General features: G+C 33.7%; 1 protein-coding gene across 7 annotated transcripts in view; it reads left to right on the top strand.

The window, feature by feature from the left end:
* The window catches only part of Scm (Polycomb protein Scm), a 156,622-nt gene that overhangs the window by 16,269 nt on the left and 117,686 nt on the right, over window positions 1-22,667 (top strand). For 3 of the 7 annotated variants that reach the window (XM_035354956.2, XM_035354955.2, XM_035354957.2), the window contains exon 2: window positions 7,672-7,737. In XM_035354956.2, the coding sequence (XP_035210847.1) occupies window positions 7,716-7,737 (22 nt within the window). In that variant the 5' untranslated portion in view covers window positions 7,672-7,715. Of the gene's footprint in view, window positions 1-7,671; window positions 7,738-16,641; window positions 16,716-22,667 lie in introns of all 7 variants that reach the window. The other 4 variants (XM_035354954.2, XM_085809181.1, XM_035354952.2 and 1 more) reach the window with 2 other exon arrangements.

Genomic DNA, 22,667 nt, shown 5'->3' with positions numbered 1-22,667 from the left:
TTATCGGGACCGGATTCAGAAATGTATGCACGCGTGTATGCATATGTTTATATACATACATACATTCATGCTTACATATGTACTTGAGCACACATACATGCAGACATATATACATTACTGATTCCGGTCCTGAAAACAGAACAGTACTTCTATTTGTTAGTCAAATTACGCTTTGCGACGCTGCCGATGGCCTTCCCAGGCTCAGACCAACCCACTTTTGGCCTATGCTGTTGAAGTAAATCTACTTTTCATCCAAGTGATGATCCAGTCCAGAATTCATGTGGTACCCAGATTTGAACTTGTACGTCAAGTTTATGCGATGCGTAACATGACTAATGGACACGGTACTACTGTCTCTAACTGCTTAGCAAGCTATTGAGTGGTTGCATACTTATCTTTTTTCCACAAGTTCTCGCGGGTGGTCCATATCAACATCAGTAACCTGGCCAGAGCATTCTGCTTCTTGAATGTCCTTGTTTTTGAACTTTCAGTATCAAGCCTTCACAGTGTCATGTGCTACAACTTTAATACCTAAAGCTATACACATGATTTGGTGACATTTTGTAGCTGCCTTTATGCAACAAAACTGGAAATAAATGATGGTTCTGATCTGGTAGCGTAGTTCCATTTCAGACGCCTTGTACTTAATGATAACGATATTTTTTTAGAAATTTCACAACAGTGTTCTAAAGCAAGTCTCTTTCTTTCAACTACCAAAATTTTTTTACAAAATATGATTAAACACGCCACCGCGAACTGTTTGAGCAGATGATATTTGTGGTGGCGGAAAACTTTCATCAACACCTGGTATATAAGAAAAGAGTCCAATCAAATTCGGGCTTTGCTAGTGGCCAAGTGGTCTATACTGGTAATTCCCCTCCAAAAGTTAAAGCAGGTTACAGTCGTGCAGATTAAGCATTTGTAGAGTTTTTAATTCTGCTATTTAAGCATATGTCAAATTAATAACCAAGATATGCCACTATTCCTTTTCACAGTTGTGGTTTGTTTTAACATTTATTTTATTACAAATGTTATTTTTTGTCCACCAGCTACCGAGCAGTAAAGTTGCTGAACACTGGTAGTTTAGTCCAGGTTTCAAATCCTGGCAAACAGGCTGGCTGCAGCGATATTTTCGTGGTTTACCCCATGTGTAATACATATTTCAAGCCAATTTCCCTTAGAAAGTCCTTCATGAAGGAATCCCTTCCTTTCAGTGGATACCCTCGAGTGCTTTGCCATAATGAAATAAGTCGAACCAAACCATTCATAATTTTGATTTGTAAAGTGATCGGTGTTAATATATTAATTTTTTGTAGGAACTTTGTGTGATATCTCAATATTAAGTCTATTTTTGCAGGATTCATTTCACCCATTTCGCAGGATTTTTCCAGATATTAATCATCAGTTTAAATCTACTAAGATCACATGTAAAAATTATAAAATTAAAAATGTGAAATTGTGGTTTATGAAATAATGAAGCATTTATGATCTAAAGGGTATCAAAATTTATAAAAAAAAAAGGGCTTTAATATTTATTTGTTTACTTTATTAAACATTTCTTTCAATGTAAGTTGTTTCAGTAACTTTGTTTTTTGTCCATATACTTTCTCTTTAATTCTATAGAGAGATCTAATTTCTTGTTCAGTTATAAAGTTCCATGGTTCAAGTCCTGTAATTGCTGTGTCGAGAATTCCAACTAACTTGTCAGTCGAAATTTTTTCGTTTTTAATGATCTCTCTGTCACTTTCTTCACTATCGGTGGAGGTGTTTCCTGATACTATGTTATAATTGATTGATGATTGGGTATCGTTATCGCAATGAAAAACTATATTATCTCCACATTTCTTTACAAATTCCATTAACTGGAAAATTTCCCCTTTGATTTGCGATATCCAAAAACCTTCATATTTGTGGTTATCTTATCAGCCTCACCATGAAAAATAGTAACTGTCCGTAAATTATGCCAAGTATTTTTTAAAGTATTTGAAGATACATCCTCCCTCGATCTTGTGATGCTCCATACGATTCCATGCTAAAATATTTCAGAAGTTCTTGAATAGTCTTGCCATAATCCAAGAAATTTAACATGGATTTTTGAAATGCTACTTTATATTTTCATTTCAGTGTGCACACTATTCCAATATCCATAGGCTGAATGATGGATGTCTAATTTGGGGGAAAGAATAATATGGATATATTTATCTTTCACTAAAACTTTAAGTTAGCTATGAGCCGAGCATTTGTCAACAATTAGGATAATTTTTGCATCATCACATAAACCAACTGAATTTGAGTGTTGCCAAGCCTTGGGTATGAAATGATTTTCAAATCGATCATTCATTAACACTTGTCATCCAAGCTCTTTTATTTGCACAATATACAACAGGGAAAATCTGTACTCTTTTATATGTTTGAGTTCGTGTATTTTGTCTGATTAATGAAAAGCTTACACTTATGCATTCCTGTGGCATATGTACATGCTTTGTTAGTCTTGCTTTGGAATCTTCGATGCCAGTTGGAGCCTTTTTTTGTAGAGTTTGCCAAGGTATTTCATGGTACATATTGCCAGAAAAGACCAGTTTCATCAGCATTGTAATTTTTTTTTTTTACTTAACTTTTCTTTATTAGTGAGTTCAAGAAATTCATCTGCAAATACTAGTTCAAGAGCTTCGGTATCAGTTATCATGAGATTGGCAATGAAAGACAAGTTGTTTCACTAAATTTTGTCTTGCTTCTGTCCTGAATTGTATTATTTTAGTTACTCATTATATTACATCTATTTCTTGCACATGCTTAAGGCTTATCTGAGTCCTAATCAGTCCTTTGCTAGTCAACATTTTCTAACGCATTTAACTTAAATCTCTAACCACCGCCAAGTGTTAATGTCTACCGAAAAGTTTACCATTCCAGTTTACCAGTTATATTCTTTGTTATTCAATTACTAATATAAAAAAAATTTTTTTTTATCCGTCGCTGCATCAGCCATTATGCAAGTTGTCGTGCTGATAAACATGAGGTGATGAAAGCCAGAAATAATAAATAATCATTCACCAGGTTGGCATCAGGGATATAAAATATTAATTGGGGTAAAATAAATGATCTTTCTATGTAAACTGTTTCAGTTTGAGATGTATGCCAAGCAGATATGCAGCTATGGAGTCAAATTATTGATTACACAAATTTATGATAAAATGATTGTTTCTTCAATAATAAGGTATTTTATTTAATGCCAAAGTGAAATTAAGAATCGAGACTCTCCACATGTTTTATTATGAGGGAATCAAATGTGCATGCGTATGGCATACCAGGGGTGTTTGTGCTCAGGGGAAACCCCGGAATTCCGGGGATTTTGAACTTTGATACCCGGAAATTCCGGGATCGTCATTCAAAAGGAAATAGGAATAATAATGAATTATTTATTTTGATCTGGGTAATTTTGTTTGCTTTGAAAGCAGAAAACGCAAGGTCAGTGTGTGTGGTGAAAACTTTTCCTTTCTTTCTCCAAAGGCAGTGATAATGCGTGAAAAGGAGGAAAAAACTTCTTTTTTGTTCTTTCCTTATTGCGAGTTATGACTCATTCCCCCGGTTCTCGGACATTCTCTTCTGGATTCTTTTCGGCAAGTAGGCGCGGCAGGAAAAAAAGGGAAAGACTTCGTTCAACCAGATGTGCGATCACGTGACTCTGGGTTTAAGGTCTTATCTCTCCTGGCGTGGCGCCAATAAGTAGAGAAGGGGGATTTTTTGCTGTATTAGCTATTTGTCATTGATCGCTTCTCAACTTCTTTTTCTCCGCTGCGTAAAATTTTCGTTTCATTTATTGAAATATTTTTTATTTATGTACGCAAGAGAATTTCACTATGAAATTTCTCGATATAAATAGTGATATTATACAATTAGAAGGTGGGTGTCCGGAATGCATTTAGGTGGAATTGGATTGAACGGAGAGATGGTAATGGGGATACCATCGGCACATGGTGCAAGAAAATAAATGTTGCTGGACAAGCATATTGTGTTTTTTGTAACTCACTGCTGAAGTATGGTGGGGAAGGATTCAAGGCTTTCACAAATCATTCTAAAACTGTGACACACATAAAATATATAAAGTGCATTAGACATTCAATGACTTTAAGTAATTATGCTAATTCAAAAAATACTGATGACTTACTGGAGACTGATGCTCGGCCATTGGATATAGTGATAAGAAAAGCACGCCAAGGGGTATTAATAACTTTGTTTATCGCCGAGAATTCTCTTTCTTTCAATGTAGCTCCCAATTTAATTGAACTCTGCAAACCGTTGAGCCGCGATCAGACGGCACTAAACTCATTGGAAATGTCCAAGACTACTGCATGTTATAAGATAAAATATGGGCTCACAAAAACTATTAAGGAAAATATCATTAAAACTTTAAAGGAGACTCCATTTTCTCTAAATTTGGATGAAAGTACTAGCAATGCTCAAGAAAGTATACTGGCAATATTGGTGCAGTTTTATGACAACAATCAAAATGAAGTTGTAGTTCATAATTTTGCATCTCTAAAGATGGAATCTTGCAATTCAGAAGCTGTTTTTAAAGCAGTTGTTAATACTATTGAAGATAATATTCCATGGGCAAACTTGATTAGTGTATTAATGGACTCATGTAACACCATGCATGGAAAAAAAAAAAAAGGGTGTTGAAACCAGACTACGATCAAACAAAGCACCCCACTTATTAGATATTGATGGTGACACATGTCACACAGCTAATAACTATGCAAAAAAAATTGCTTCATGTTTTGATAGATACTTAGAAGAATTGTTTGATGACATCTATTTTGATATGAAAAGCTGCAGTAAAAGAGAAAATTTTTTCAAAATCTGTGAAACCCTTGCCATTAAAAAACTTAAGCCCTTGAAGAGACCAGACCATAGGTGGGCGTACATTTTATGCGTTTTAGAAAGAATCAAAGATCTGTGGGATGCTCTTATTGCATTTTATTTTCACTACTTGGATAAAACTGATAAAGGGGATTATTTTTCTTATGTTGAAACTGTATACAATAAAAGAAATATTTCTGCAGCTCAGAAAAAAATTGTTGAAGGGATGTATTCTTGCTTGCATTCCGAACAACTCGCAAAGGATGCTTTAGCTCGGAAAAAGCTGGGTTATTTGTTATGCAAAACAAAACTTTATTGCATATGGCATTATATTCAGCAGTATTACCAGAGTTCATATTTTTAGTGATAATGAAAAGTCAAAAGTAGAAGCTGAAATAAGGTTATACCAGAGTGATATTGATATCACCAAAGAAATGCTCTACACATCTGATGAAAGTGGAAATCAAGTCAAGTGTACAATTGATAAATATTGGTCTAAAGTTTTTAATTTAAAAGATGATTTCACAGATGATTCTAAGTATCCTACATTGGCTAAATTGGTCAAAGCCTGCCTTAGCTGCTTCCATGGCCCATTAGTGGAAAGTGCATTCAACTTAATGAATACACTTGTCACTGACTATAGAACCTCTCTTAAGATTGATTCCCTAGATGCAGTGCAGACTATTAAATATGATATAATGGCTTCTAAAGAAACCTCATGTGAAAAATATGGCTCAAAAAATCCAATGACTGATCCAATTCACAAAGATCTCTTACTGAATATGAACAGAAGTTGGAAAACATATCAAGAGGACTTAAAAACATGTATTTCAGATGAATCACCTATAAAAGTCTCTGAAAAACCTTCTACATTAGAAAAGCAAATTGCTTCTACCTCTGCATGTGCAGTTCTCGAGGAAATTTCTTCAACTGTAAATGAGGAAAATATTTATATAATATAAGTCAACCTTCCTGCAATTATGAAGTTCACCACAAAAGAAAGACAAGCCCACAAACATCAGAAAATAAAAAAAAGCAGCAGAAATTAGATAATTTTTTAAAGAATTAATTCAGGTAATTTAAAATATTTACATAAAATGTAGTAGTTTATATGTTTGAAAATTTATGGTTATTAATTTTGCAAAAAAAGTAATTCATTGAACTTTTATAATTCACTTTCATAATTGTAATTTTTCATTTCTCTCCCCCCCTTCTCGAAACTCCAAAATATCGGAATGTCTCCAAAATACTGGATTTTAGATTATTCAGGATATCGGACATCTGGATCACAGACTTTTTACTGTATTATTTTTCCTATTTACAGGGTTGCCACTGTACCTGGAAAACTGAAAACCCGGGGAAAATCAGGGAATTAAAAAATTGACTAAAAACATCAGGGAAAAGGCAAGGAATTTTAATATTTTTGTCAAAATCTGGAAAAGTCTGAGAATTACCCAAAAAAAGTAATTTTTACGCAAACGTTGGAAGCGATCATTTTCTTGGTAAATTATGTATCATGTGAGCTTCATTTGGGCAGCTAGCAAAGAGGCGATTTTCGCAGCTGCAGTCAGATTGTCTTTTAAAAGGCAAACCAACTTTCCAACAACTTTGGTTTCCAGTAACCTCGAGAATCGAGAGATGTGCATGTGCTGTGCATGTTGAACAAAAGAAAATGCCTTCCCAGTCTCATATAAAACAAAATCGGTTTAATCCTAGTATACGGTATGCATGGAATTCGGTGACATTATGAGGAGCAGTAAACAGATCATTCTGGTGTTAGCGACAATTTTCGAAATCATGCCAAGGCCATACCGTATACTAGGATTTTACCACAAAAATCTTTGAACCCCCCTTTTTTTTTCTTTTTAATAAATGCCTTAATTGTCATTTTGCAGTAAAATAAAAAAAAAATAGTAACTAGTCATCTAGACTAATCATTTAATGCTCATTAATTTAATATTTGCCAAAATATCGATTATTGTAATTCAATTTTTAATCTTTAAGTAATTAACTTTATTTTAATGTTATTTGTATCATTTAATGTGGCTTATTCCTTCTAAATTTATTTATTATTAGTTAATAATATTTTTAAATTTCAGACAGTTTTCTCTGGCATACTTCTGAAACTAATTCTATCAGTATGATGACATACCATCACAAAATTTAATATACATATTTTTTGCTTATGTATGCTGCTAAATAAATATAACATACTGGAATTTATTTTAAAATATCATTAAATAGATTTCTTTCTTTTGTTTAGCTGCAAAACGTCTGCAAAAAAAAGATGTTTTTTAATCCAGATTGGGCAAATTCTAATCCCAATCTTAAGTGGAGAAAACAACTCCTATTATAGTTTTAGTAGTAATGCTTTGGGAATAAGTTGTATGTAATTGGCAAATTTTTGTGTTTCAAGTTGTACCATAATTGACTTACCTCTCAGCACAGCAAATGTGCACTACGCGGCTAGACTAGAATTTTCTTAAAACGTGCCTGGTAAACCTGGAAAAGGCAGAGAATTTCATTCTCCTTTTTGAGTGGCACCCTGGCAAAAAAAATTTCAATTCTCAGAAATTTTTAGTTTTCAGTCTTGAATTATCACACGGTACCACCATGAAATTCATTAAAGGAAATGTAGTGAAACCCTTTTGTTTCATTTCTACATTTTTGCACATCTTGTACATTGAGGTAAAAAAATTCGTTCATTTAAAATTTTTTTGTTTGTGTTTTCAACTAATTAGATTTTTTCACCCGTCCATTGTTCTTCATATAAACTAAGTATTAAAGATTATAAAATAGTTTCTGTTCTAGGTTATATGAAATGCAGCAAACACAGAACACATGAGGTGTAGAAGATGAACGGAGTTAGTGGAAAAGGTAATTTAACTTTTTTTTTAAGTTCTCTAAATTTTTACTGATTTTGATGAAGAAAAAGAATATACTAAAAATCTAAATCAGGGGTTCTCAAACTGGGAGTACACAAGAAAAAAATAGGTGGTACGCAAAGAAGCAAAGTATTTTTAACTATTAATCCATTAACTGCCAAATTTCTATTTTATTTCTGTTGGTGTTCATCTAAATAATAAGAAAAACATGTTTTTCTCATAAATGCATCAATTTTTTTTCAGAAATTTTAAATTTAAGTCCGGTTCCCAAATGGGGATCATAGTTGATACTATCTACTTTTAATGCCAGCGTCCAGAGCAGTCTACATGTAATCCAACATTTCATTTTCCACATTGTTTTCTTGCATTTGTTTTGCGCAGTGCACATTTTCTTTGTTTACCATTTTTGGTCCGTTCGATATAATGATTACCAGATGTTCTGATAACAGTACGAACACGATTAATTGATGCTTTAGTGAAAGAATTCCTTCTACCCCCTTTTTTTTTTTTTTTTTTTTTTTTTTGCATCTGAGAGTTCTGAAGATAAAGCAAGATATCCTCTAGCAACCATCCTCCTAAAATCTAGCAATGGAATTTTATCATTTGAAATACAATACAGTGCGTGGGTGTTAACTAGTGTTACGTCGATGGCATTAGTAAGAAAAGGAAAATACCATTTCCCCCCCTTATTCTGATTCTGTATTTTTTAACATTCCAGTTCATCTTGTCTACTCCACCCATGCATTTGTTATATTCTGATATCAGTTTGGGTTGTGGTACTTGAATATCTTTCTTCTCTGTTCTACTCCATGGCTTCACCTCTGATATTGGTTTGATAGTTTCATGATTAGACAGAAGCCTTACACAACTGTTGTCATTCCACGTGACAGCTAAAATTTCAGTACGGGAATCAAATCTGTAGTCATATGCCCTGCGTTCTTTTTTCCTTATCTCTTTGTCTGTTGCAATAAGGCATTTGTTCATTCTGTTGAATCGAACAGTTCCTGTTGCACTAACGTCAATGTCCTGCAAATGTTTCATCAGAGAAAATCCTGTGAAAAAATTGTCGAAGTAAACTTTATGAGCATTTGGTGTCTGAAGAATAGATACCATCTGAAGGACAACAAATGTCCCAAGCCCACTGATGCTTTCATCATCTCCTAATTTCTTTGATTTGCCTTCATACACTTGAGTCTGATAACAATATCCAGTCTGTGAACAGCAGATAGCCCATTGTTTGAACCCAAACCGCACTGGCTTACCACGTATAAATTGTTTGAGGTAGTGATGTCCATTGGAACAAACCATTTGTTCGTCAATGCTCAAACTTTCAGAAAACACCCCAAATTGTTGAAATTTGTCATTCAGCTTGTCAATCAATGGGCGAATCTTGAAGAGGTTATCATGTTCACCTAGTGGAATCCTTTCTAAATCAGCGTTGTCACTGATATGTAGGTACAGTTTAATTGCCAGGTACCTATTCCGACTAATGCATGCTCTAACACACAGAATGTTCATGTCTTCATCTTCACACGAATATAATATAATCAATATTCATATGTGAAATAATGAAATGTGTATGAATATAAAATCAGTTACTGAATACTGAATATTGATGTTCAGTAATCGGTGAAGTTTTATAATAAAATTTCTCTTAATGTATTTTAAGGTTTTATTCTTAAACATATCTTCAAAGTATAGTATGGGAAAAGGCTCTTTGACATAACCTCAGCAAATACCAAATTTCACCACTGTACATTTTCATCAGTTATACCAGCAAATGACGTAGCAGATGCTGACTGTTCTAGAGATTTTTTATAGTGTTGTAAAAAATGGAAAGTAGATGTTTGTGTGCCTAAGAATTCTGTAAATGCATGTTTACTTATTGTATGATGCCTTAAAAAGGTTTACTTCTACAAAGAACTCGTTTGCAACAGTAAATTTTCTTGTTGCCAAGCTCATTAATGGTAATGGTTTTAGCAGTATACTGTTAAGTTTTTAAATGAAACATTATATAAAGCTATATATAAGTCAAATTTAGTGTTTTAAGCATGATATTAAGCATATATGAAATTTAGCTAAAAATTAGGCGATTAAACATGTTAAGCACATGCAAGTCAAATATAGGTTGTTAAATATGCTAATTAGTACAATTCATGTGTACAGAAAAGCATGATTTTAAGCATATGTAAGTAACAACAAGCATAAAAGAGTAAAGTATTATTATTGAAATAGATTTCTAATTAATTCTGTTATTATAAAAGATTTTTAAAAAAATTGTATACATATATCCAGCAATACTTCATTTCTTTTTTCAGATTTTTATAGCCCTGAAAAAGGCCTCACTTTTTTCCAAAAGCTTGCATTGTTAAGGAAATTACTGGTAATATATTACCTTAAAAGGATATAATTTTGCATTTACTTCATACTTTTCTGGAATGGATCTTGCTGTTATGTTTAACTTCACATTGAAATAGGCATTCGAGTAGGGGATAAGCTAGATTTTCCTTGAGAAGACCAACTTTTCGTAATTTTGAGAGGCCACTTTTTTGATTCAGTAGATTAGTTACATGCACCAGTTGTTAGAGTAATGAAATTTAGAGATTGATTAGCAATCTGATGCATATAATACCCATGCTTGGCCTAGAAATGAATATTTCTATTGTTCTTCAGTCATAATAGTTATTCTCTTTGCCACGTGCTTCTTAATCAGTGGTATCAGAATCTTTGGTGATCTCTTGCTTGTTGTAAATGTGTATCCATGTCAAGGCAATAATTCTTTTGAAGGTGCACCACTACAGACAACTGTGTTTCTGACAGCCTCTTAATGAAACAAAAATAATTCCATCTATTCAGTGTTAAAAATTTAGAGAAGGTAGTGTGGAAACCAGATGAAGTAATAGTAAATAAGTGAAGAATAAATTAGTTATGCGAAGATGAAGGTTGAGTGTGATGCTACAGCATGCGGAATTATGAACAGCATTGTAAGGAACCAAAAACGATATATGAGGAATGGTTACAATCTCCAAACAAGCGAATCCATTGTATTAGCAGGTTTGAACTCTTATTGCCATTTTGGGCAGTGTTTACATTTATTGCATTCTCTGCAGAAATGCTTCCCGTTACTATAAGGTTAATTGGGTTTTAAACTTTAAATAAGGGCTGATTTGATCAGCAGTATTGTTTTAGAGCCTGGTGACTTTTAACTAGTTTCTGAATCTGCAATTTCACAAAATCTTTCATTAACAATTAAATTCTGTTTTTCTAGATAATGTTGCTCATTTCAAAAAGTCAAATATGAGGTGCAGCTAGTGAATTGATTCAAATAGTGTTTTATTTATACCTAATGCCTGTAGAATATTATTGGGCATTTTCGTAAAGTTTTTGGCATTTTAAATCTTTCTGAACATATTTAATTTTTACATTATGATGTTGATAGATCAAGTTAATTCTGTCTTAGCTCTAAAGCTAATTTGCAGTGTCTTAGCTCTTCCATACTGCTCAGTTGTTTTATCATATCCATTTTTCATTTGATGTGTCTAAATGTAATTTGACTTTTGCCAGTGATTTGATAAATCATTAAAAATATATACAGCTTTAGTTATAGGGTCTTGTTGATTAGTCTTGGCTTAAAAAATGCAAGACTTGCTTAAATCTATTATGGAATTGTTGATGAAACTAAAGAAAACCATTGCTAAAGAAAGGTTGGCAACTAAGTTAGGAATTGGAAAAGTGGTCTGCAGAGCCAGGCATATTTCTGTGATTCAAATCACTAATACCATGTTAGTTTCTCCAGCCATCAAGCTATCGTAATAGGGATAAATTTGCTAGTAATATATAGTTCTAGAGAAGCTTATGGTATGCAATAACTCTGGCATTGCAAACACACTCTTTTGCAAAAAATCGAAGCACCATGAAGGAACTGGTTGTTTTTGATGAAATTGAATATGTGTATAGCTCATACACAGATGATAAAATGATTAAAAAAATCAAGGTCATACCTGTTCACGGCTCACAATCACCCATTGAGTGTTCAAATTAGTAGTTGGTCGAACCCCCATGGCAAAGATGCATGCTTGAATTCGTTGAGGTAAGGAGTGGCAGAGGTTCCTAATGTCATCCTGCAACACATTCTGCCAGGTGTTCATCAGTTGTTGCTCCAGATCTGCGATATTTTGTGCTGTCTGAATCTGGCAGCCCACTATGTCCCAAACATACTCGATTGGGGAAAGGTCTGGTGACCTTGCTAGCCAAGGAAGAGTATCAACCACATGGAGACAGTCCAGAGATATGCAAGCAGTATGTGGCTTGGCATTATCTTGTTGGAAATAGCCCCAGGATGACGTGCCATGAAGGGTAATGCAACTGGCGGCAGGATGGTATCAACATATGGTTGAGCTGTTGAAGATGTACGGAGGGTGACTAAAGATGACCTGCTGTCATAAGAAATAGCTTCCCACACCATCACACCAGGGGTTACGGTTATATGCCTTTGTAAAGCAAAGGCTGATTGGAACGGCTGGCCCTGTCCTCTCCAGACACAAACATGGTGCTCATCTGCTTCAAGAGTGAAGCGGGATTCATCGCTGAATGCTATACGATGGCAGCCATGACTATCGGCTGTGATGCCACTCCAGATGGCTCCGCCGGTGTTGTGGGGTCAAAGGCAAACATCTTAAAGGCCTTTGTAAGCGTAACCCTGCCTCGGACAAGCGCCGTGAGATGGTGGACGGTACCATCTTATGCAAGTTGGATAAAACAGCTTATTTATTATTAAATGCACTGTTGGAGAAGGCACCAATGCTGGTAAATCATATAGTGCATTTTGCAGAACTGCTAATTACTCTCACATAAAACACTATCATGGAAACATTAAGCTTGATCTACATTACAAAAGACCAAAAATTTTTATATAAATCAAAACTCATTAAGATGATGATTATCCAGATAGATCTCTAGTAAAAATGGAACTTTTACCCTTAAGAAAAAGCTTGTCAGATCGTACTACACTTACAAAGAACAACAAATGAAGTGCGCATTCTCCAAGTCAGTTTTATACATAAATTCTAAGAGCAATGGATCCTAGTGTCAAGATGTTTACCATCAATATTAAATCTTTGTTTTCATCTTTGCCTTAGTCCCAAATAATTTTAAAGAAAGCCTTGACTGAAAAACCAAGAATTGCATTCAAATTTATTAGCAAGATCAACAAAGCCTTCCATTTTATCTATAACATTATAGTGATTACAGCCAGTTGGCAAACTTAAAGACAGCAGAAAGGTCTCTTTATGGAAGTGTCATTGTCCCCTATTTCAGGTGAAATTTATATTCAACCAGCAGAAAATTTTAATTTCACAAAAGTCCCCCCTAAAACCAATTTTTTGAAAGAGATATGTCGACACCTATGGAAACATGCAAAAGACAAACTTGGAGCACTCTTTTCATTTATCTCAGAAAAACTTCCAAATCTACAGCTTCAATTTCTTGATCCCAAGAAATGAGTACAGTTTACTATTAATCAACTAGTAACCCAACAATAATCCCACATAAATGTTTTAAATTTTATCCTCATAAAGCAGTTGCTTTTTATTTTTACTTAAGATGAGCTAAAGAATTCTCTCCAATGCCCAAACTTTATGAAAATAAATAAACTGCAACAAACAATAGATACCCTCCTGACTTCGTAGAAAAACTTACCAAGGAAATCAGTAACACACTTCTACAGTTATCTCTGAAGAAGTAAAGATGCTATTCATGCAATAATCAAACAGAAATAAACCACTGGAACATTATCTACTATACCATCATCCCATGCATCAAATCTGTTTTCGAAAGCATGTATCAGTTCAAAACAAGCTTGTCATAACCAAGTCTCATCCACTGGTAAACTATTACAAATGGACAAATCAGACAACAGCATAACAGATACATCAGGTATTCATAAACTCCAACCTACAGCAAAACTTGTTAGTGATTTATGCCTGAATGGCATTTTACAACTTTGAAAATGTGCCTGTACAGCATATGTCTTTAATTAACCATTTTACATAATATGCCAAAATATAAAAATTGAAGGTATTTACATACTATCGTAACCAACTTAGTAGAAGTAGCCAAACTCTGGCAATTATGTGCATAATCATTTTTCCAGCAACCATGCATATAAACAATCGTATGAATCAAGCAATGCCACCATTTTTTTTGTACGCTCTACTTTGCTGTAGTCCAAGTTCCGACGTTTTTTATACACAAATCATAATATTTTCTGCATTAAATTTAGTTTTAAAATATAAGCTTGTGGAATTCGCTAGCGTTGGAAAGCATTAAGGTAAAATTTTGGTATTAAATCAGAATTTCGCTGAAAATGTTCTAAAGGGAACAACCAGGAAACATTTTTTCTAGATAGCCGTTGATGCCAAGGATTACACGAAGCCGCATTTCCACAATTCTCTGATGATTTTTTATGTGAAAACAGATCACTGTTTATTTCGAGAAAAGAATAAGAGCCACCCCCCCCCAAAAAAAATTACACAAAGATTTGAAGAATGTGTTTTATTTTTTTAATGTATGAGATAATTCTTATTTAATAATTCAAATTTTTATTTTAAATTGCTAAAATATGTTTTCTCTTCCTATGTTGATATTGTTTACCAAACTTACTATAAATATTGATAGTTTAGGAATCTTTCTTAAAAAGAAGGCATGAAAGCTACAAACTTGCACACGCTAAGTAACTTTTACATTTTCATTTGTAAAAATCGCTAAATTGCACTAAGATGATTGCAATAGTACTTAAGTACTAAGTTGACTACCATGATTTCTGGAAAAAAGGCTGCATCAGCGTAAACGCTGCACATGAGAAAAATGGCGGGGAAAAAATTAAAATTACACAGAAACGCTGCATCAGCGTTAACGCCGCAATAGATTAAATTTATAGATGCAAAATCTCAACCTAAGTCGTGATATATGACATATCAGTTAACAAAAATGCATGAAATGAAACCATAACTAAAAAATAAAGGTAAGAAATGTGGAAAATATATTTACGTTCACGTATATACTTATATTTACCCACTAAAGAAGTCCATATTTGTAATACTCAGACTATATTATAAAAAATGTTGCAACAACGAAATATTAAGTTTGGATGACAAAAGGACATTTTTAATTTTACTTACGAAAGGAATTACAGCAAACTATACATCACATGAAGCCGTCAAAATCTGATACCTCATTATCTGAATTAAAAAGATTTAGTAAATCCTGATCTAAGTCAAGTCTTCCAGATCGTCACATTCATCCTCTTGGTTTACACTCTCTTTATCTAAGGATATAATTTCAGCTTCTTTGAACCCTGCTATTATTGATGATGTTTTTACTGATTTCCACGCACTTCTTACCCACTTTGCAACTTCTTCATAAGATGCTCTGCGCATTTTACCGCTTTTGGTATACATATGGAATCCTTCACGCATCCAACACTCCCACCGCTTTCGGACTTCAGCTTTTGAAGGATATATTACCTGATAAATGTAATGGTTGTAAGATTTTTGTTAAACCACCAGGAATTATTGCTTCGGTCGTAGACAATTTTTGACATCTGGTTTTCACTGACTCAAGTAAATGAGCATGCATGGAATCCATTATCAGTAACCCTTTTGGTTGGAAAGAAGATCCCATACGACACTGCAAAACTTTTTGCAGCCACTCATGCATGATTGTTTCGCACATCCAGCCGTTCTCGTTTGCACAAATAATTACGTCATTAGGAAACTCTCCCTTTGGAATAGTCTTTCGTTTAAAAATGATTATCGGCTTTAGCTTGTCACCGTTTGCGGCACAACAGGAATTGCGATCATAGTGCGTTATTTGCAAAGTATAAAACCAGTAACGGTGTAAAATTTCTTTTTTTGTTGCTGCCATTGTAATTCCATAGAGAAGAAATTAAAGATGCCATTATAACGATATCAGATCTTACAACTAAACGACTTCGATCATGGTCGCATCGTAGGGTTGCGGGACGTTGGGTGGTCATACTGAGCAATGAACCACCCCAACTCTATCACTGTCGACTATTCAATGCACTACAGCTACATCTATCACTCTTGTGCATATTGAATTCAAATGCTGTTTCTTGCAGTAGAGTGTGGACCTAGAACTTCCAGCATGTGTTGTTCACAGATTATCTCTTTTACATGCGACAGCATTTGTAAGCACGCACATTGTATTTGTACAATGTACAATTTGTACTCCACATTTCTACCAAAGACTACAGTGAATATCATCGATGACTACTTCATTGATAGTATCTGTTACCAAAACATCTCTTTGCGATAAGTTATTTGAGATCACTCCACTAAGTGTTGCTAGAGCTGTTGAAGCAGACATGTACTGGAAAATGTGGTTCCAGCATGACGGTGCACCAGTACATTTCAGCATAGCACGTGCGTATGTGCATGCTAGTTTCTCAGGTGAGAGAATTGGTTTGAGGTGACCCAACACTTATCATGCATGTTCATTCGATATTTCTCATCTCAGTATCTTTATCCCTCATTTATGAGATCATCACTGAATCCAATAAGAATCTTGTTGCCAGGCTTTCCATTTTCTGAACTATGTGCAAATCCTTAAATAATGCAAGGCATTTATTAAAATTAAGCATTTGCTATTTTGAACAATTTTATAGGTGTACTTCATTTAAGTTGTTACTGATGATGTGTACCTTTTGATTGTAATTTTGTACTGTTTGATTGTATTTTGTACCTCATTGTACTATTCTGTAATTTATGCAATTCGAATTGTATTATTTTGTTTTGTCAAGCAATTAATGATGTTTATGTATCTACATTAAAGCTTTGTTTTCATGTTTCATGCTTGTCCTGTTTTTTCCTTGCAGCTGATTGTGTGTGTACCAAAGTGGAATGCATCCTGTAGTGTACAACTACGGCACTTGTGAGCATACATTCATGGGTGAAAAATATTTGTTGCTGTGTGTTGTGTCATCCCTTAATGTATTTTATATTAGTTTAGAAGCTCTGTATGTATGTGTGTATGTGTATTTGCTAAAATAAGATAGAAGCATATAAGTGAAAGAATTACTTTTGCTGTTGAAAAACTGAATTTTATTTTGAAATATGCATGAAACACCATCAGCAAAAGTGATATGCTCCTGGGTTAAAGTTACATTGAAAAGATGAAAAAAATTATCTTGGAAAGAGCTGTTTAGAATAAAATTGCTCCAGATATAGATAGATGAGTTACTCAATGTGCATGTAAACTTACTCTTGATACTCTTGACCAGTTCTTATCTCATTCTGTAGAGGGGGTTTTTCGGGGGGGGGCTATTAATCATACTACCACTTGATTATCTCTTTATTATTTCAGATTCTGCATTTCAAATTCTTGTTTATGTATTGCTGTAAGGAACATGAACAATGAATAGTAATTGCTTAGGAACATGAACTCAATGAATACTACATAATTTAATGTTTACTATAATGTTTTTTTTTTTTTTTTTTTTTTTTTTTTTTTTTTTTTTTTTTTGTGGCAGTAGCTTTTTTGTTTATATTTAGGCTTTGCTTGGTATAATGTACTTGATGATGTTCGGTGGGTATGTGTAAGTGCTAAATAAAATTACCATTGTTAATTAAAAAGGTTTTCACTGTGTAATTTGTTTACATTAATAAACTAAGAATCTAAGTGATTTTAAAATAGTTGGCATACGCGACAGGACAGAATGGCCATTTGATGAAAATGAAGCAACGATTTCATATTGGAATTTATCGAGTGAGTTTTATAATTTTTGATTATATATCCTGGAACATATTTATTTTTAAATGATGGAAGTTTTATTGCAAAAGCATAAGTCTTTAAGACATTCATTTACAATTCCCACCAATTATTTAGAAGCACAATTTCTAAAGGTTGACATGGAGATTGATCTTGATCAACTCCAAGTATTGAGCTCACATTTATACCAAAATTGGAGCTTCAAAAATTCAATGGAGAAACCTGAAATTGATTAGTATTTTGGGGAAAGTTTTAAGAAGATCTACGAAGATGTAAATACAGATGACGATAAATTTCAGTACCTGTTACAGGCTACTGTTGTTGGATCATCAGTGAGACAGCTCATAGGTAGTTATCCTCCCTCAGGAGTGAATTATAAAGAAGCTATCAAACAGCTGAAATCCTGATTTTTACGTGATGAATTACTGATTGAAATCTGTTCACAAACTATCAAAGCTGCCAAAGAAAAATGTATGACTCTGTCCAACTGATAAGTTAGGGATGCAACTCGGAGATTTGGGGCCATTGGGAGTAAAAAGTGAGATTTTTGTAGCTGTGCCCTTGTAGAGTGTTCATTACCAGAAGAAATCCTGAGGGCATGGTAACGATCTGGTCAGCGTAAGGAATGTGTCGCACACACTGAGAATTTGGAAAATTTATTACATTTTCTCTGGATTGAAGTTGAAAATGAGGAGCTTCTTCAGTTGGCGCATACAAGTTTTTCTGCTCTAAAGTTGAATCGGTACCAGCCACTGCAGCTCGTATTTATGCATGATGCTTCAAAGAAGAAACAGTTTCATTCTTGTGTCTGCTGTGATAACTAAACACATAATGCCTATAAGTGCTTTAAGCTGCACAACCTTTCATTGAAAGATAAGAAAACTTTACTAAGGAAGAAAAGGCTTGTGTCAACTGCTTAAAAATTGATCATGGTCCCCAAAAGTGTAAAAGTTCTGTGAAATGTTTTTGTAACAAATCATGTAATGATGATTTGCGGAGAACTAGACATTCTAAAAAAAAACAACCTAAATTAGTTAACGAAATGAGTGAAATTTTTTGAATTTCGTCTAGCCAAAAAAAAAAAAAAGGAAACATCTCTGCTACAAAAAATATAATGATATGTGTCTTGTATGAGTGTGACAGTGGGTCACAATGCTCCTATAAAGAGGCTAGATTTAGTTCCATTAGATCAAGAGACTTTGAGCCACAATCTCTGTGGAGGAGTAGAAATTGAATTTCAGGTCCATGATATTTTTGGATATTGAGTTACAAAATATGGAAGTTGGATTGAAGTATGAATAATCAGTTTTAGATAAAGACAAAATTTGTGAATATATTCCTAGAGTGAAATTCAAACATATATGTTCCTCATTTCGAAAACATAAAATCAAATTCAATGATTCTGGTAGAGATATTCCAAAAATCGGATTGTTAATTAAGAGCCGATTATGCAATCATTAAAAAAGCTCATTACTTTTGAAACAAAACTGGGTTGTACCTTACAAGATCCGGTACAAAATCACACTACCTTGATTACCAACCATCATACTTTGCTATTTAGATCTCACAGAACTGTGCAATTTAGATAGAACTGGAATAAAAGATTGGGCAGAAGTGAAGACCAAAGAGAATTTAAGTACTGAAACCATCAAATTCTTTTGAGAAAAGTCAAATTAATCAAGGACAATAGGGCGGAAGTCTGTTTACCTTTAAAGGATAGTCATTAGATTCTAGGAGATAATAAAGATAAAGCAAAAAAGAGACTTTTCATTAATACATGAACACTTCAAAAGATGGAATATTTTGGATAGTATTATTAAAAGCTGGGACAAGGAGATATAATCGAAATAGCTCGAAATAATAGTAAAACTGGTCACTGTCTATGTCATCAAGTATTCAAGTCTGACCTGTATTCAATGCATCTTTAAAGCATGGAAAAGGGAATTCTTTGAATGCCTGCCTTCTTTCAAAACTTTTGACGCAATTTGGACAAAATGCAGTTGATGTTACTGCCGATATTAAGAAAGCTTTCCTACAAAGCAGGCTGCACCACTCATAAATGCCAACTCCATTTTTCCTTCTGCGTAAAATTTATTCTGCACTAAACTGCTTGCAATTGGCCAATAAAAAATCGTCTGTTAACAAAAAATTGTTCATGTTTTCATATCTAATCATTAATATTTTTCTGCCACTTATTATCTGCACATATATGAAAAATTTTAGAGTGACCTCTGTATGTATGATGTTGATAACTTACAAATGAGTTGTTAAGGTGCAGACATGCTCTTTATTGAGAGATAACTGCAAAAGGCTCTGAATAAAATTAGTAAGTGGACAGAATGTAATGGATTCACATTTTCAAACCAGAGGACAATAGTGTTGATTTTTGCGCCAATGAAATCAACATCCACACCCTGAATTCTGTTTGGAAGGTACATTAATTCCCATTGCATAGTCAAAGTTCTTAGGTATAATATTCAACAAGAAGTTAAATTTTTCTATGATATTTCTAACTTGAGGAAATCATGTGAAAAACAGATTTGTCTTTCCTGTTTTGCATTTACAGATCTCATGTCCATTCTCAAATTGATTATGGAGCAATAATTTATGAATCCACTCACTGACACAACCATCCTGTCTGATTTCTAATGCTCAATTATTCATATGACCTACTATTCCAAAGCATGTCATCTATGTGTGCCTTTTTTTTTACGTTGAGGATTCGTTCTCTGTTGAGGAATATTGCATATCTGGGATCAGTGTTCAAATAATAAATTATTTTTAATTTCCTTTGTTGTGTATGATGCATCAGTGTATCGTCTTGATGTTTTCGGTCAGTTTGACAAAAGTAATGCAAGTGGGGTCATTTACAGATAACTCTGCTGGACATAGAAGTAAGTAGAACAGATATTCTTCAACATATACCAATGGTTCAAAGGCTGGACAGTATGTTGCTTCGGTCTTTGTAATTCAGAATTGTGTTGTCAGTTTTCAGCTTCACCAGGTTTGCTGTGTATTCACTTCAGAATTAACAGCTATTTATTATGCAATAAGTTTTATATCTAAACAGCGTTCTCGAGAATTCATCATTTACTCTGATTCTTCCAATGCATTAGAATGTCTGAGAGTTTCTTCTGATAAAGACAATGCTTTATTTGTTGAAATTTTGAATCAAAAGACAAATTTGAAAAGTTGAGGTTTTAAAATTCTTTATTGCTGGATTCTGGGACGTATTGGCATAAAAGGGAATGAACTAGCAGATATAATGGCAAAGAATGCTATCGAAATGTCAAGCCAACCTGTTTCAGTTTAAAAAAAAAAAAAAGACAGCCAAGAAGAGAAGCCTAAATAAATGGCAGAAGATTTAGGAGTCTCATTGTCCCAAATCTTCTGCCATTGAGGTTTTATGCTTCATAATTTAATAAATTATAAAGAATAAAACCTACAATAGAGAGCTGGGGTTTGGCCAAGAATATGAAGGAAGATGTTCTTTCAACTCAAGTAAGGGTCACACACCAGTATTTGCTAAAAGCTGAGATTGCTCCTCTTTGTACAAGTTGTAATGTAGTATTATCTTTGCAACACATATTTTGATAAAGTGCCCTAGTTTTAGCTGTGCTCACCAGAGATATTTTAACTCCTTGAGTTTAACTTTATTAACATTGTAGAGACATAGGTTATTTGGAAGCAGGAGACATGAAAAATGTGCAATGCCCTCGCCAGATCTCAAACCGTGGATCTCTCGAATGTGCATCAAACGTGGGTGACTACTACACCATAAAGGCATGCTAAGTAGGTGGGAGAAAATATTTTATAACATTAATTGGGGAAAATTCCAATTTGAGTATAGTTCCCTTTTTGAGAGAGATCGGGTTTTATGATTTGATTTAATGTATTTTAAGTCATTGGTGTTATTCTACCTATTTTCTTCATTTTTTACTTAATGCATTTTTAAGATTTCCATAAGATCCAGTGTTTTAGTCCCTTTTATTTACAAAATTTTATGTATTTTTATTTACATTGTATTTACCATTTGTATGTGTTAGCTTTGTCTATTTGTGTATTGTGTGAGAATCTATACCTGGTTTTACTAAAGTTTCTGAAGCTTTAACTGTGAACTACACTTTAACTGATTTGCATTTTTGAGGGGGGTAATTGGTTAAATAATTACTTGTGTTTAGTGTAGTGTAACTTGTTTTCTGGTTTTGTGCCATAAAACACAACCCAACTAACCAACAAACTGAATAATAATGTTATCACAAGTGTTCAAACTTTGAAAAAATTATTTTATTTTGCAGAAATAAACAATTCTGCAGTGTAAAGATGTATCAAGTATGTCAAAATAAAAAAAAAATAATAATAAAAAATTCTGAAAGTTTAAACGTTTTTAGCAGTAGAATCATGGACGTTACATGAGTTTTATGGTTATCCCTTTAATATTTGCTGCCAAGACCTTTTTATTGTTGTATCTTGATGCATATAATTGAAGTGTATATAATGCTGTGTTTGGGTCCAAGCCATCAAAAATAGGTCCTCTAACATCCTAAAAATAGTGGGAAGTATTTGATGGAGACAAATCTTAGATTGCCAGAAACAGCAATGGATGCTATTTCTGGCAATCCAACATATAGTAGTTGTCAGAAATAAAAATTATGTCCCCCCACAAACACCTTGTGTAGACACATTCCAGTGATATACAGTCATTTTCGGATCAGATATTTTCTAACATACTTAAGATATTGGTTTGCTTTCTCTCTCAAGTTAACTCTTAAAAAAATTTTTAAGACATTTCACAGATTGTTAATATTTTTATGTTGGCTGGATGCTTAGTAAAAGTAATAAATATATATGTTGCACTTGACAGGTTTGGCGAAGATACAACATTTAAGATCTCTCAACGTAGTTAGCACACAATCTAATTATTTGAGATGTGAATTCCAGTCTGATGAATACATAGCTATATCATCATTGTAGGCTTTTCAAAACTCACTATGTTCTTTTAATGCATTATTCATCACTCTTTGGAAAGGAGCAGTTGCATTTTTCAATCCAAAAGGCATCTTCCAACAGTATTGGGAACAATGTGTCTTGATTGATATTAAATTATGATTTTTTCTTCCAAAGATATCTCTC

The sequence above is a fragment of the Stegodyphus dumicola genome, chromosome X2 (genome assembly GCF_044657685.1).
Source record: "Stegodyphus dumicola isolate Sdum_Otavi_A_Nest chromosome X2, ASM4465768v1".
NCBI lineage: Eukaryota > Metazoa > Arthropoda > Arachnida > Araneae > Eresidae > Stegodyphus > Stegodyphus dumicola.
Note: the sequence above shows the minus strand (reverse complement) of the source record. Positions and strands in the feature narration are given on the sequence as shown.